At 39.1% G+C, this 17,052-nt stretch overlaps 1 protein-coding gene across 4 annotated transcripts in view; it reads left to right on the top strand.

Annotated features, from left to right (window-relative positions):
• Window positions 1–17,052, top strand: part of dcc (DCC netrin 1 receptor) — a 255,856-nt gene that overhangs the window by 227,400 nt on the left and 11,404 nt on the right. For all 4 annotated transcript variants that reach the window (XM_067484566.1, XM_067484565.1, XM_067484568.1 and 1 more), the window contains exon 28: window positions 8,142–8,290. In XM_067484566.1, coding sequence (XP_067340667.1) covers window positions 8,142–8,290 — 149 coding nt within the window. The remainder of the gene's footprint in view (window positions 1–8,141; window positions 8,291–17,052) is intronic.

Here is a 17,052-nt window from a genome sequence, read left to right as displayed (position 1 = left end):
AAGTTTCTTTAAATGGTAAAAGGTTCTGCACTTGATATACTACTTTTCTACCTTATCGGTACCCAAAGGGCTTTACACTGCTTCCCGTTCAGCCAATCACACACACTCCCAAATTTATTGGGGGGGGGGGGGGGCTGCTATGCAGGTGGCCTCCACCCACTCGAGGACACGTCAACGTGTGACGGGAAGAGCCAGGAATTAAACCACTAACCCTTGGTTTGGTGGAAGACCGCTCCCCCTCCTGAGCTGGACATGTGCATATTTGTTTTGTGAACTGAATTTTCTATGTTGTTATCACCTCAGTGTGTGTGTGTCTGTGTGTGTGTGTTGAGAGGGTATAGTTTCTTTTTATACTTCTGTTTACACTCCCAAGTGGCCTCAGATTACCATTGATTTTTGGTTTATGGAAACCTTTTCTCTCAGAAATAGCGAGCCTGTGGCAAAGCTTGACTTGAATCTAAGAGACCTCCCACTCAACCCCCCCCCCCTTCGTTCGACGACACTGAGCCTCTGAGACAGGCAGCGCCATACCTCTATCAACCCCCTCCAATTTTCTTTGAAGAATGGGGGAAAAATAGGGTTGTGAACGGTGGCAGTTGATTCTCATTGTTAGTTTGATTTGTGAGTTTATGACAAAATGACTCTCAATTTTATGCAGTTTAATTAGATTGTTGTGGTGAAAGAGAAGAAGAGTCGTGAGCAGACTGAAGGTTAACAAGTTGAACAGATAGCTGTACGGAGGCTAACCTAACTCTTATTCTTCCTATAGTGGACTTGATTTGATCAAATGTCATTGAATTTGTTGTATTTGTGTGTAGAATACTACTTCAAGGACTCTTCCTGTGCAACTCAGCGGCTTTCAGCTTGTCCCATTGAGGGTCACCACAGCGAAGCTTGTCCCGCACGTTCATTTGGCATTTTCACACCGCATGCCCTTTCTGACACAACCCTCCCATTTTATCTGGGCCTAGAGATGGGGTCATGCCGGTGGGGTGGGATTCGAGCGCGCGGCCTTCTGCATCCCAACCCAATGATCTACCACACATCCACCAAGCCCCTTGATGTTCCTATGCAAGTAAAACTGCAAAAACAATTACACTTTTGGAAAAAATATAATCAGTGGGTGGCGGAAGCATTTGCTACAGACCCTAGTTCAATTTCTCATCTCGTGTAGTTAAGCATAGGCAACAAAGGAGCTTAAGGTTTGAGAAGTAGTTTTTTTTTTTTTTAAAGAGACGTAATTGTTTATTTCATAGGGCTAATATAAAGGTTAATATCACACGGGTTTTCAAACATCAGGCAGAAACTCTTCACTCTATTGTGTGGTGCAGCTATATAAAACAAATAACTTTCATTTTCTGAGCCTGAGCTGGGGCTAAAGAGGGTTTTAGTCTTCACCAACTACAGGCAACCTCCACCCACACCCTACCTCATTACATATCAATTTTTAAAGAGAGAGACCTGCTTCTCTCTTTGAATCAAGCCTCTGAAGCCCCATTTGAGTATGATGGTGGGCAGTTACTCACCTAAACTGGGCTAAATTTGCGGTTTAATGCTGAAAGCTGTGATGGCATTGTCTGACTCAATGTCTGCTGCTGAAAAAAAAGACATTTTAGCCACAGCTGGAGGCTGTCACAGGGCTCGCTGTGATGGATATTTTTAACTGTATGCCTTCATCTTGCCTTGGAGGATATGTGTTATTACCAATGAAAAGCTTTAAGACAGTTTAAAATGGTTATTGGTAGCATTTGGACAACCATGCAAGACAGAGAGAAAGGCTGAAACCCATGGTAGTTTTTTTTTTTTTTTATAGTCCTTCATGTCATACACTTGATGTTTTATTATTTTCTATCGGAACAGTGTTCTTTCCCCACACAGCAAATGTTTTCTCAGTTTATCCTGAGGGTGGCACCACAGGAAAAGTCAGGGCGTCACCAAAATCATTACGGCTAATCGGTGATATGTTGCAAAAAATACCTTGACTCTGCCAAAAAAATCGATCTGAACACATTTAGTTTACAATGTGCTGGTCATAGACTTACAACTCATTGGGCTGAAGATGTTATGCAGCGCATCGGGTAGATTCAGGTGAAGGTTCTCAACTCATTCATGTTACATTGTGAGAAGTTGATCTCGGTCTGCTGTCAAGAAGCACAGTTGGGAGATAAAGGGGAGGGGACTTTACCACGTAAAGATGGAGCTGTGGCCGAGGATGTAGAATGGTTGAGCTTCAATCTGCACTTTAATCAGACATGGTGAGGGGCTCAGAACGAACACGTTATACATCAAAGCTTTGCAGACACTGTACTCTTGATACAATATTCCAATCATAAAGTTTAATGTAGATCTTTTCCCACATTGTGGAGCCCATTCTATCACGAAGAGGGAAAAGTGGAAATTGGAATGACAAACATAAAAATAAAAATGATAAAATGAAAATTATTAGAAACTAAGTCAACATTTTTCCTGTAAAATACATTAAGTGATCTAGGAATATTGCTTAAATTACCACAGCAGATAGGAAAACCCTTTACATTTTACAGTATATGTATTCTTTACATATATAATATCAATGAGTTTATAGACTGAAGTTGTTGTTTACAGTATGTATCTTGCTTGAATTCTTAGATGTAGTGTTTTATTTTAAAATCCATCTATCTATAATTATAGCCAATTATGGTTTGCAAACCCTAAACTTGAATACACGTGGTGTATAATTGAAATCTTAAGTCGCGGAGGCTATGATGGGTGGGTGCTATGTACAAAATCACTTCCTATTTTACCACCAGCCAACAGTTTAATACACGTTTAGTGCTTACTATTATTGTTCATTATTATGTATATTTTTTTATTACATGTGTTTTTAAATTCTGTACAAAAAAACAATCACTTCACTCAATGTAATAGATCGTTCATTTTGAAATAACTTATTACATTATGCTCAATAAGTTATGCTATTATGACCTACATGAAATTTCAGTGTAAGGGGATGTAAACTTAACTTAAACCCTAAACCTTAAACCTACAGTAGCATAATACATAATGTATATTCAGCTGGTACAAATGCTCTTTCAGCATCAGAAGCAACAGAAAAGGTAAATATAAGGTATATATAAAAAAAAATTGTAGTTTTAGTTTGTTTTTTCCTACTTTATCTTTTTGTTAAATATTTAGAGTTTTGATTAAAACAAGACTGTCAGACATTAGATAAAAACAAACTACGGTTTCTGTTTAGCATGTTAACAATAAGATTTGTTGTAAAATACTTCCCACTTGTGGACAGTCTGTATTTCTCACAAGTTTGGGGCAAATAATGAGACAGTGATGCCATTTTTATAACTCCTTGAAGCTATTGTCCCAAAGTTCACTAAACCTTTATTACTTGGTCAGGATCAGTCAGGGAGACAGCTACACAGACAGGGAGACAGACACAAAATAAAAAGAACATAAAACAGGTGGACAGAAAACCCCATACTGCTGTGGGAAGCAGATCAGACACTGGCTGTCTCCATTCTGAGACACAACATTTCCTCAAAGGCACTTTTCATCTTTAACTGTATTTACTTCAAGCTGTCCTAGGGATCAATAACCCCTCCCCCTCTAGCTTCACCTTCATCACTGTAAATCTCTCCATCTTTGCCTTCAACCCAGAAACAGACAGACTCTGCTGATGTGAACCCCGTCGGGCATTTTGCACCTCCACTCCAGCTTGTCTGGTAAATATATCCACCTCTTTGAGCAGATGAGCTGCCGGTGCCCCCCCCCCCTGCACTTCCACCCCCACCTCTCTCTGACAAACCCCCTGAGGGTGAGCCAGGCACTGTGAAACTCTCTTTTATGGCTTTCTCCACTGTGGATATGTAACCTTTGCTTCATCTCTGTACTGCTGCAGCTCATTGTGTTTTTCCACAAAAAGTTTTTTTTTTGGAGCTCAGTCAAGTTTGGATTCGGTCTGACATCAACGTGCTGAGAAGTCACACAAACATATTTGGTTCTGCTTCATTTCGAAATGAAGCTGGCAGGGCTTTCTCCACCACATTTACAGACATACAGAAATTCAGAGCCGCACAAGGTCAATGTTACGTGACAGTAAAGTACTGGGACTGAAAGAATCATACACTGGATCCACTCGCATGTAAGGTCATGATGTTGTATGCACTAGAAAGTTTTGATATGTAAAAATGCTGAAACAATGTAGATATTCATGGACTCTTCCCCACAATATATACAAGTACTCAGAATCTGATCTGATCCCGGGTTCGTGTGGCTTGACTTGCATTTACATGCACTTAAGTAACTGGGATACTCAGAGAAATCAGCTTTGGGGAACAGCGTTTCCATACACTTCAGAAACCTGGTTATTGGAAATCTGCTTATACATGCGCCAGCAGAGTAACCAGATTTCTCCTTCACCTCTGATTTTAACTGTTTAGTGACAAAAAATGATGTTTTGTGACTATTTAAATTTTTTTGTCTGTCTGTTTGTGTTCCCCACAGAGCAGGGCAAGAGAATGAAAAAAAGGGGAGACACACACAACTAGCCCACAATGGAAACTGACTGAATTTTAAAAATCTGCAGGGGAAAGTGCTTTATTTAGACTTTGAGGCACTTTGTCTTACTTAGTTTCATTAATTCTTTTACTTAGCTGCATATTCCTGTCTGCGCCCTTGTGTTATGCATATGCACACTTGGAGAAATCCTATTAGACACCTGCTTACAGGTATACATGGCGAAGAAATCCGTGTTCTCGGACAGAAATCTACCTGGGGAAACCAGGTTTCCCTAATCCCCTACCCTGATTTCACAATCTATAGCTTCCCTGAGAAATGACACTCCCGAGAAAGCCGACTGTAAGCTGGTTCCTTACAGTAAGTCCATGTAAACGCACTCATTGTGATCAACTCTCAGCCATGTGTGAAGGAAACTGTACAGTTTGGCCACCTTCCTTGATGATGGCTTGTCCTTATGAAGGGTCTAAATGTATTAGCTCAAGGCAATGTGTTCCATTCCAGGGAGTCAAATTCACTTTACTGTGAAGATCCCCGTTTGTGTTTCCATGTTGACTTGAAATTTAAGAAAACATTTTGAAAATAATAGGGAATTTTCTTTAAATAAATTTGTGACTTCTCAAAGAAAGCCACTTAATGAGAACAATTTGGGAGGTTGAAATTTGATATTGTCTTCAGAAAACCATTTAATACATCATAACGAACTAATGTTAATTTCATGAATGTTGTTTATATGAAGTTTATGTCTACAGTTACTGAGAACCTTGATAGTTAGGTTGACAGAAATTCAAGCTGTGTGTATCATTGTGGGATTGCATGAACTGAAATACTTACATGGTAGAAAGATCAACCCTTTGATTTCTATTTGCTATTTGTTTGCACTTTCCATGTCCGTTATATTATGTTACGTGTCCACACAACGAGACAAAGTCAAATCTATGGCTGTCACACGCAAGCTTTTATGCTTTCTTATGACAAATAATTATTTTCCATAATATCTAGCCAGCAGTCATTTATCATGTTAGACATGGAGCATTAAGTGTGTTCATTGCAATGTATAATTTCAGTTTGTTGTTGATGTTATGCAGTGGAAATGCAGGAATATAATATGGATGTCAAAAAGTTTAACATTTTAATGAACTGACAAAGAGAGATGGTTGTGGCCGAGTGTGGACAGTTTTCAACTGGGACTTAATTTAATTTTCTCTTTCTGCAAGTTGATTGCATAAGAGAAATGAACCAAGAAAGCACATAGCAAATGTATTTAATAAACTAAAACATGTCTCTTGGGGAATTACCAGACAAAAACATAATTTTGACAAATACAGTAGTATAATACAGATATTGTAATATAATATTATGCTAGTTAACTAAAGCAGACAAGGACTATCTCTGCAGGGGAAGAAGTGTTGTAATGGAAAGTATTTGTATTTTATCTTCATCATTCTCTGCAGCCATCCTAAGGTTTTTTTGCATCCTGTTTATAACACAGCATTCAACAGTTTGAAAGAAAGCTTTATTCTCAGCAGGAGACCATCAAGCCCACTTTGTACATGGGGTTTGCCAGTAAAAAACAAAATATAATTAAACTCTATCCTAGTTCCTATGTTAAGAACTTCTTTTTGAAAAAGTCATGATTTAACCTGACTTTGAATCTGTTTCACTTTCTCAAAGGCAGATTTTTCCATTTTACTTCCAGTTTTTGAAACATTTGGAAGCTAATGGTCCTTTTCATCTGCAGGACAGTTTCCAGGAATTGTGTTGGTGATTTCGAATCTTGATGCCTAAGGCTTAATAAACAACTTTTTTCAGTAGAACTTGCTGTAGCCACATAATGCACAGTGATTGAACTACCATTTCATTTTACTTTATTATTCAGTATCTTTTAATGCTAGATGTTTCCTCAGGGAAGAGATATCATCTTGTTTTATCTTAACCAATAAAAAGTGATGGATATATTATTTTTAGTTCACACTGAGCTCTAGAAAAAAAACATTTCTGTAACTTCCAACATATTACAGCTGTGTTTATACGTGTAGCAAGTGCTTTATCAACTTTTTGGTGGTGATTGGTAGATCATACCTCCCACTGGGTGGCTGATAATCAGCCCAAAGCCAGATCATGAATGTAGTAAGTGAGCTAGATACAGTTCATCCAACAACGATAGTTTGTTGGTCCCTACCCTCTTCTACAACCCACAGTGTTTGTTCAAAGAGCATCCCCATGGCAGCAGACATCTGTTGAAATGGCGCCCCTTTATTTGGCAACTGGTATAACACCGGATTCTACCATTGTAAAAATGGTTAGGTCTAGTACAAATGTTTTGGTTTGGTATAAAATCACTATTTCCTCATGTAGTGTCATGTTCCATAACCATCTTGTTACTACAACAACAAACAGTCGTACAATGATAGTAACTAAAGGTGCAAGAGCAGTAGAGTAAAAGGTGCAGTACTTCGTTGTTGTATCTCTGTTTCCCTGTTGTGAAGTGCTGTTCGAGGGCTGTCCAAATAAGAAATTAAGTTCTTATTGTAAGTAAATGTAGATTGACCTTCAAATGAAATTGGTTATTTTGTAGGACAAACATACGGGACTTCTGTTAAATGATCATGACCTTTCCCTAGTGTTTCTACACGATTGGGTTTGTGGACATTGCATTTTGTACTTTAACCTTTATTGATCACTGTTTCCATTTCATTAACAACAGGAAATAATAGGATCTACATTGTCGTAGGCATTTGCTGTGTGGCATGTTTTTACACCGTAAAGACTGTTGATGTTAAAACATTGTTCAAATCTGATTGCTTCTGTTTTTGGCTCCTGTCGCGGCTGTTTCAGGGGTTTTGTTTCTAAGGGGTGTTATTGATCAGGATGTGAAGCAGTGCAGTGCAGACAGAGGAAGAGATTGTAGGTAGAAGAAGCCTCAGGATGTGTTCAGACATGTTGTTGTTGTTCAGGGAATCAAGACATGAAGATTAAGAACTAGACTTGGTTGTTTTGTCTCCTGAGTTTCCACCTCCAATATTGGTTTTCTTTCACTCCCCTTGTCATTTTGTAAAGAAGCTTCCCAAAAATGAGCTTTTCAGCTGGTACCTGTATAGAGACAAAGCAATTCGAATGCTTTTATTTGTTGAATTGCTTGGGCGGTTTGTTGTCCTTTAACATCTAATGAGCGTGTTTTCTTATGTTGCTCTGCTCCATACATTTTCTTTCTCTTCAGTTTTTGTGCTTCATGCTCGTAGCTTAAAGAAAAGGCAGACTGCTGATAAGTGAACAATAGATGTATTGTCAGATGACTAAAGAGTTTGAAGTTCAGATTTGTTTCCTTTTCAGTGGTTCAGTTAGTTGCTAGTGAATTTGTCATTTAGATTAATTAGAAGCAAATAAAACAATGCTAATCATAAACTATGAATTTTAATAGCTCCTCTCAGGAAACTAGTGTGTCTATACAAGAGGCCGTTTACACAGGGGATATGACCTAGTGATCCAAGAATAAGTTTTGTTCTGCACTTGCTCCCTTGTTTTTGTTGTTAAATATATATAAAACTAAAATGATTTATGAGAGCACTAGGTGTTAGAAACAAAGCACAGTGTGACTCACAATCTTTCTAAACCCTTCCTGTCTTGCCCAGGTGCAAGCCTCCCAAAGCCCCAGGTGAAGACAGCCTCTTTGGGTCAAGCTGGTAAAGCTCGCTCCCCTCTGCTGCCTGTCTCAGTCCCCACGGCACCGGATTTACCAGAGGAGGGAGGAACGAAACCGGCCGAAGATTCAGCTGCAAACGTAAGTCCAGGTTATTTGAAACTACAATATTGAACTTAAGCTAACCCTAGCAGAGCATTCTAAATTACAAGGCCAAGTGAGGTCACATCATGTTAAAGATCACATGCCAGAGCAAGCCAGAATTGCAGAATGAGGATCTGTGAGATATGTGTGAAAGTTCTGATGCTAAGTAAGCAGACTTTTGTGTCTACATTAAATAATCAAATTTTAGCAAATATGATAAAGGTTGGAGCCAGATTTGTTTTCCTGTGCTGTAGACCTCCATTGTTGTCTAAAACCGTTCAAAAATCATTAGCCAGTCACACCCCTGACCGACTAGACAGAATGTGAGAAATGTTGAGATTTTTGTGCTAGAAAGGAGGATATTTTACACACATGCACAGCTGAGTTTTGGTTTTATATTATGGTGCTTCAGAGAATGTGAGGCATTTATTAAAAGCCTAAAGCATTTTGAACTGAAGAGAAATGTGTTGTGTGTTGGTGTGTTTCTTTGTTATTTTAGTGTCTGTATAGGGAGTAAAGAAAATATCAGTTATTTAGAAGATAACAGAAATGTTCCTGTTAGGTAACTTAATTACATATTGCACTTGCAATTTATCCAAAACCCTTGAACTGGGTTATTAAATAACTGTGCACAAATATGTCCTTAGTGGGACATTTTACAAGTAGTGAGTTTTCTTTCTTGGACACATTATCTAATGGAGATAGTGTTGCCATTACACTTATACCTGGGTTGACATTTATGGTTACTTACCAGCCAATATATGCACAGCTGGAGCCTTGTCAAAACTTTCCTTAGATAGAAAGAGTCAGATTGAAAAATTACAAAATAGATAAATGGCTTTGAGCTTGTCCACAGCAGAATGTGTTCCACACCTTGATTTGGCATGAGTTTTTACACCGGATACAATTCCTGCCGCAATCCTCCCATTTTTTAACCGGGCTCGGGACCGGCACCCCGGTTTCGGGGGGTTGGGGGGGAATGGCAGGCACATACACCTCCGCTGCTTAGTCTCTACACCTACTTCATTCCCTCCAGTGTGTGTGTGTGGTCTTTCAGCTATAGAGTCCTTAGTGACTGAAACTGAGGAGAAAAACAAAAGAAGAAAGAGGAGCTGGTCAGAGAGGGAGATGAGAGAATGGGTGTAGAAAAAGTGGGGGAAATGTAAAGATTGGGGAGGTTAGTAGCATGGAAAAAAGGTAGACAAATAGGAGGAAGAGTATTCAGGAAGAGTAAAGGTAACATAAGAAAAGGTAAAGAAGAAAAGTAGGTTGGAAAGGAGGAAGTCAAGCTGGAAAAGAAGAGACAGAGGACCAGAGAAAGGCAACAAGCAAGAGGAAGTAGACAGGAGGGAGAGAAGAGGCAAAATTGGGCAGAAAGGAAGGAGGGAAAACATAAGAGGAAAGGGAGTTGAGAAAAAAGAAAAAAACTGTAAAGGCTGAGGAAAGAAAGGTGGAAAAGGGAAAATGGGGAAATGAAAAGAGGGAGGGAAGGAAAGAGAGGAGAAAATGGGGGTGAGTAGGGGGACAGATAGATGGAGAGGGGACAAGGCATCTGGGGGGAGGACAAACAGAGAGATAAATGACAGAACATGATCTGGAGGGACACTGGACATTGGGACTAGTTAAATATTCATATGTGACTGACTGATGAGGACAGGAGGAGGCGTCGCTACGGCAACAGGAAGAGAAGGATCGTTCAGGAGGGACAGAGGAGGCCAGAAAGGAAAAAGATAAGGGAAAGGAAGAGAGGACAGAGGAAAAGGAAAAGAGAAGAAATGACAGGATAGGAGATGAAGCAAGGAGAGTAGAGGTGACAGGGAGGAAAGGACGGAAGAAAGGAAAAGGTAGATGAGCAGGAGGTGTCGCTTCAGGAGGAAGAGGGATGGGGCGGAAGAGAATGAAGAAAAATGAGGCAAAAACAAGAAACAAAAAAGAAAACATGGACATGAGTAGCCATGACAACAGGAAGACGGGAATGATTCAGGAAGGGGACACAAGTGGGAAAGATGGAGATGGAGGGATGGTAAAGAGAAAGGATGGGTGAGGGGCTAGTTTAAAGGTCAGCAGGTCTTTCTCTTCATCTGCTGCTCTATCTCTGTAATTGATCTAGTCTTTTCCCATCATCCCTCTGCCCTACAAATCACCCACACACTCAGACACACATACACACAGGTACTGGAGCTAGGTAATAGATTGTGACACAGAGTGTAATTGATATAAGTACAGAGGCACTTTTATTACGTTGTTACACCGGTGATATATTTTAGAGTAACACAGTAAGAGGAGGTGATAAAGTCACTGTAGTTTCTAACGAACCATTTGTTGGGGACTATTTTCAGCAGCGGATTAATCTTCATTTGGTGAGTGAGTGTTTGCGGTGGAACGAGTTGCGGGTATCTGTTATAGTAATGAAGAAACATGTCACATAGTGCAACAGTGTGGCTCACTGGTTTCATGGACAATTGGTTTGAGTGGTCAAAGGTCACTGTGAGGTCACATCCATCTGTGTTATTATTGTGACTGTGATATCGCAGGACCACCTAGAAGGGATTTCTTTCAGACTTGGCACAAACACCCACTTGGACTCAAGGTTGAACTGACTACATTTTGGTGGTTAAAGGTCACTGTGGTCGCTCATGTCTGCCTTTCTCTTCAACGCAATATCTCAGAAATACCTGTATGAACTGATTAGAATCTGAGTCTAAACAGCATGTACAACACAACTTCACCTGTAGGTGGAGGCATATGACTAGAAGGCAGTAATTCTAGTAAGACAACCGTGGAGCATGTGGTATTTTATCAATCAGTCCCTCCAGAAGGTTGTTTCAATCAACCCCCTGTAAAATCAGCACAACCTCGCAGTTTAAAACAATTTAAAAATCCTAGAACATGGATCACAGTCTTTTATAAAAGCTGTCATGAGTTCAGAAATTGTATGCTGCAATGATCAGAAAAACATCTGCAAAGTCCTGGAGGACCAATCAATATATCATCGTGCAGTGTATCACATTTTTATTGTCCTTTCGGTTTGTCCCGTGAGTTCAGAGTCGCCACAGCGGATCATTGTCCACATGTTGATTTGGCACAGTTTTTACGCCGGATGCCCTTCCTGACGCAACCCCTCCCCAATTTCTACCGGTCTTGGACCGGCACTGCACAGCTGGGGAGGGGAATGGGCTGTTAGGGGTTCAGTGTCTTGCCCAGAGACACTTTGACATATAACCAGGGCCGGGGATCGAACCACTGACCCTGTGGTCCGTGGACGACTTCCTTTACCAACTGCCGCCCCTGTGCAGTGTATCATAAATACTGTAAATATCAAATATAGACACTGACAGACATTTTTGCACTGCTACTTACTCCTATATTTTGCATATTAATTCACTAAATTTAAAATTTAAAATGTGTGTCTTATACATACAGTATGTGGAGAGTAGACTACCTTTTAACCCCTCTCGTCCCCTCTCTATGTGTTTGCAGTCCTGTGACAGCAGGTGACTCACACATACATCAGCCTATTTATTATTTCTCGTTTATCTCATGGCCCCCACTATGGTCCATGGACCACTGCTGTATTTACAACAGCAAGCCAATCAATAGTATTTCCCAGGTAACTAATGTACCTCATTTCCAGAAAAGTTAGTGCACTGTATAAATTTGAAATACAAAGAATAAATGGATGCAAATCAATCGGAATCCATTTTTAATGTAAATTGTACAAAGACAACATGTCAAATGCTGCAACTGTGAAGTCTGATGTTCGAATTTGATGCCAGCAACAAGTCTCAAAAAAGTTGCAACATGCACATGTTTACCACAGCGTTGCGTCACCTCGTCTTTTAACATGATTCTGTAAACGTTTGAGAACTGAGGAGATCTTTTTTTTTTTTTTTTTGCCTGTTTGTGTTGCTGTTTGTGGCCTCATTTGTCATATTTCCACTTCATAATACTTTACAGTGGGCGGTGACATGCCGCGGCTGCAGGCATGTCACCATGGAGTCAGTCAGTATCATGTTGTAGATGTTGCTCCAAAACCTGTACTGCATATATTGTTAATCATTAATGGAATAGCGTGTTGTCCATGATTTTTAATATTGTTCAATATTTACAATATGCCTCAAGATTTTTGTCCATGCCTCTTTCGTCCAGTCAAATTCTTTAGATTTTTTAAAGAAACATTGTTCTCAAGGCATTAAGGCATTTTATTTCATGCATGACGAACCTCTCCCCACACTTTGGAAACATGTTTCTGGCATCAAATTTAACATGAGCAATATTTTTCATATAAATGTAAAATTTGTCACTTTCAGCATTCGATATTTTTAGATTTCTGTGTCAGTGCAAAGCAGAGTTTAAATTTCCTCTGGTCTAACTGCTATGTTGGGATGGATCTCTGATGGATTATGGGAGAGTGTGAATCCAGGTCAGCCGGTCAGTAGAGATAACAGCATATCAGAGAGATACACAGAACATAAACAGGCGTTTTATTCCATCGATGAAGCTTTTACTGAGTCTGTGAGTCTGTTGCGAGTCACCAGATGAGATCAGGAGGTCACTGAGTTTGTGTGGAGGTCTTTATATACTTGTCCAATTTTTATAGAAGTCTTTGTGTCTGTGCCAAGTGGAAAATACCTGGCAGTGTGTGGCTTCAAGATGAGCTTTTATGGTCTCATTCAGACTGAATGTAGAAGGTCAAAAGACCTCATTTTGGGTGTATTTCAGAGTTAAAGGACAAGCTTCAGGTTGCTGTTTGCCTTTTTTCCTCCTATTATGTAAAGCTTGCCAGTAGTTAAGATAAATTGATGTCACTTTACTCTATTTTTTGGAGGAATCTCTGATGAATTATAGGAGACTGACTCTATATATTATTGAAATTATAATTGTAACCAAAATCTGTAGCACTACATGATAGCGTGATTAGTCATTTTATTGGTTGGCATTAAGAGACCCACAGAACTTGCTAAAGGTTAGAAAAAGATTTTGGTCTCAGTTGAAAGAGAAAATGATGTCTTTTATTATGTCATGAAGAAATGTTTCCTTCCTCTTTATGCTTTTCGCTTTCTCTGACCTCCTCTGGTAAAACACCAAGCAATGTAGCATCACCTACTGTCACTGGAATATTCTCTGCTCTGACGTCTTAACCACGTCATATAGGACTCGTGGACTCTGCCCTGCCTTTTTAGCTTGATTGCTCTATTTTTGTCAAAGTACAGCTGATCTAATGACTTAATAATATAAATATTACTTTAAATAACAAAATGTATAATAATAAATAATAATAATAAAGTATAATAACAATTTCTTGTTTTTGGATCATACTGGGTCTGCTGAGATTAACCAATTTGTCCTCCAGGTTATTTGTCTTTGTCCTCTCATACTATAACCAAATTAACCTGCAAAAAATGGAGGCAGGTGAAATTTTACTCGTTTGGCACCAGGCAAAATGTTGGTTTCTGTTTCTTATAATGGAACCAAAATGGCCGTCGGTTTCACACATTTATTTTGCTTTAACCCTAAATGACTGACGGGAACGTCAGCATTTCACTATTCATCACAACGACAATATTTGCGTCGAAATTCTCCCTTTTGGTTTCTTGTCCTACCATCATTTCTTTATCTGTTAAACACAAACACACACAAACACATTTATTCACACAGATATTTTTTCCATGTTTTTATTATTTGTTATAATTTTTGTTTTTGTCATTGACGCTCAGCTAGCTGCTAACCTGCTTGATTTCTTTGAATATAAAGGAAGTGTGAATGATTTGAAGTAGTTTAAAAGCTGAGGGCAATCAGATCTGAAGATTATGCTGAACCCCACCCAAACCCTCGGGTACCAGCTGATTCCGTGTAATCAGCAGGTGTAAACAAAATGACCTAATGTTTATGTGTTATATGTAGTTAGAGGCAAAAATGTGATGTTTCTGAAATATGTTGTGTATTTTACTTTACTTTAGGACACTACCATCTGTTATTAGCTGATAAAGTGGCTGCTGTTGGTTGATTCGCAGTGCCTGTTAACTGTTAGCATCCTGTGTCGCTGTGACTTGTCATTGATATTTTAAATGGAAGCAATATAAAAATCTATACATGGCTGGAGGGGGAGAGAAGTAGTCCTAAGGCCAACAGAAAGTTGATGCAACATGGCTCCCTGTGGTCCGATAAAAGGTTTCACTGAATTGAGCTGATATCAACAGAGCTCAGTAGAGACATAAATGCGAAGGTGAGCTCCTGTAAAATATGGCCAGCTTGGGGGGAGCAAACATAACTCTGTAAAATTAGTTTTGTTGTAAAAAGTTGTGATGTACGTTATTTGACGTATCAATAGACTGAAGCAAAAGCATGTAGAGCTGGGCAGATGTTCACCAATCTGCAACAAAATACATCTAAAAATGGTGGAATCTTTTGATGATATTACATATCATCATGATGATTTTAAATGGTGGAATCTCAAAAGAACATTTATTCTGAAATTGTTTCACAATTTTAGATGCAGTTTGTCACAGATTGGTGAACCTCTGCGTATATTTACCTCTGCCTCTCTGAAATGCTCCGTTTATACCCAGTCATGTTACCAACCTTTTGCCAATTAACCTAATTAGTTGTCAAAGGCTCCTCCGTTTGTTTGTTTTTTACTTTTCCAGCCTTTTGTTGACCCCACTCCACTTTTTTGAGATTTGTTACTAACATCAAATTCAGAATGAGCTTATATTTTCCATGAAACAGTAAAATATCTCAAGTTTAACATCATAAAATACAAATGATTGTTTCTGTTTTTATTTACGTTTTATACATCGTCCCAACTTCTTTGGAACTGGTTTTGTATTTTTAACAAGCCCTTAACATTTATTTAATACCTTATCTAACTCCAATGTCTTTGTGCCTCACCCTAACCTAACTACAGTGTTTGCACAGCTTAACTCCAGCGTTTTTGACTGTTTAGGCCAAAAAAAAATGTGTGACTGGCTGCAATTGTGGCTCCACTGTAAATGACAGTATGTGCAATTTTGATGCACAAACAGATGCCCTCCTAAACGGGACAGGTAGAAACCAAGTTCATGAAAATTACAGTACATCACACAGCTTGCCTATTTTATATTTTCAGCTAGTTTAACACAAAATGGCCATACGTTTAAAATAATCATATTTGTCAATTCTAACCAAATGTAATTCTGGAGCACACAGATTTTGCCAATGTCACTGATGAGGTGCAAGCAAAAATATTGTATTTTCAGCTTTATTCTCTCAGGAAACTGAATTGCGTATAGAATTCATGAATTGATTAAAAGTTATCAGCAGGTTAACTGGAAATGAAAGTCAACCCTTCTTTAGCTGAAATCAAATTGTTCTCAAGCCTGCACTGATAATGCCTCAGCAAATGCCTTTTACTGGAATTTTGCAGTTATATTTTTGCAGGATCATCACGTTATAGTGACTAGCTTCTACAATACTGTATCTGTACCCACACTAACGCATTACAGGTACATTGAGAAGGTCTTGTGCATTGACACGGACCTTTTGGTTGAGTGTTACAAAGATTTTCACTAAGCCTTTATCAGTTTTCCACAGAACTAAAGAGAATATTGAATTTTTTTTTTTTCAACTGCAAGGACAAGCTCCGCATGAAGGCCACGCTCGATGTAACACAGCGAGGGAATGTGTGTGTGCGAGATGTTCACTTGACTGCCACACACACATGCACACAGAGATGGAGGCACTTAAGCCAGCCCACTCAGAGGTGACACTTTGTGTAGCTGGACCAAACATGCCATTACACAGTAATCACAGAGTATCTGCCGGATTAAAGTGCAGCCTTTGAGTGTGGCTTGTCCTTTGAAACACCAGCAGACCAGGGAAAGCAACAACTCCAACGTGGTCACCACCGACACCCACTGTTATTTAACCTAATGTGAGACTATTTGTGAACATGGATATTATTATTGGCTTTACACTTGATTCTGGCCACTAACTTGAAAACCGTGTGACGTTTGAATTTCAGTTGATCATTTCCGTGTTTTTTGTTTTAGATTCTCTGCCTTCCAGCAGCTGTTGGTTTCTGTTCAGTCAACTTGCAGAGACTTAAAACTTACTGTTGAGAGATAATCCATCACAGTCAGCATAAAGTCACCTTTAATTTTAATGATTTATAAGTGCAGAGAGTCTGAACTGCACTGCCGAGCAACAATAACCAAGCTCTGACTGAAATAAAAACAGACGTGACGTTTATTGTGATAGATTAGGTATCTGCAGAAAAATTCTTGTCTATGCAAGTTGATTAGAACAAAAATGAATAAGTCAGTAAATGTAGGGATATATGTTAAAAATTAAGTGAATGACCAAGGAAATGCTGTTATTTATGTGCTTTCAATGCTAGTTGGTGCAGCAGATTTTACTTTTGTCACAGCCTGACTGAGTGCATTGCACCCAGACAGCAGGGCTAACTGTGCCAGCCTGTGTTCAATCCAACCACAGTCATCTGACTGTGTGGTTCAGAATGTGGCTCAAAATGTGAAGCACCGATGTAATTCACAGTCGAAATGCATGTAGACATTTAGATTCAACCCAGATAAAATTTAAATAAAAACTGAAAGATCTTTGGACATCTAGGAATCTCGAGCTGTACACTCAGATGCATCTGTGTCTCCTATAAGGTGCCACATGCGCCATTAATCGTCATCATTTATGGGAAAACATCAAACTTGCCTCGGCCAAAGAAGCCATAGTTATAATGATGAAAGTAATAAAACCCACGCTGC

The sequence above is a fragment of the Channa argus genome, chromosome 18 (genome assembly GCF_033026475.1).
Source record: "Channa argus isolate prfri chromosome 18, Channa argus male v1.0, whole genome shotgun sequence".
Lineage (NCBI taxonomy): Eukaryota > Metazoa > Chordata > Actinopteri > Anabantiformes > Channidae > Channa > Channa argus.
The sequence above is the reverse complement of the archived record's forward strand: the minus strand, read 5'-3'. Positions and strand labels throughout refer to the sequence as shown.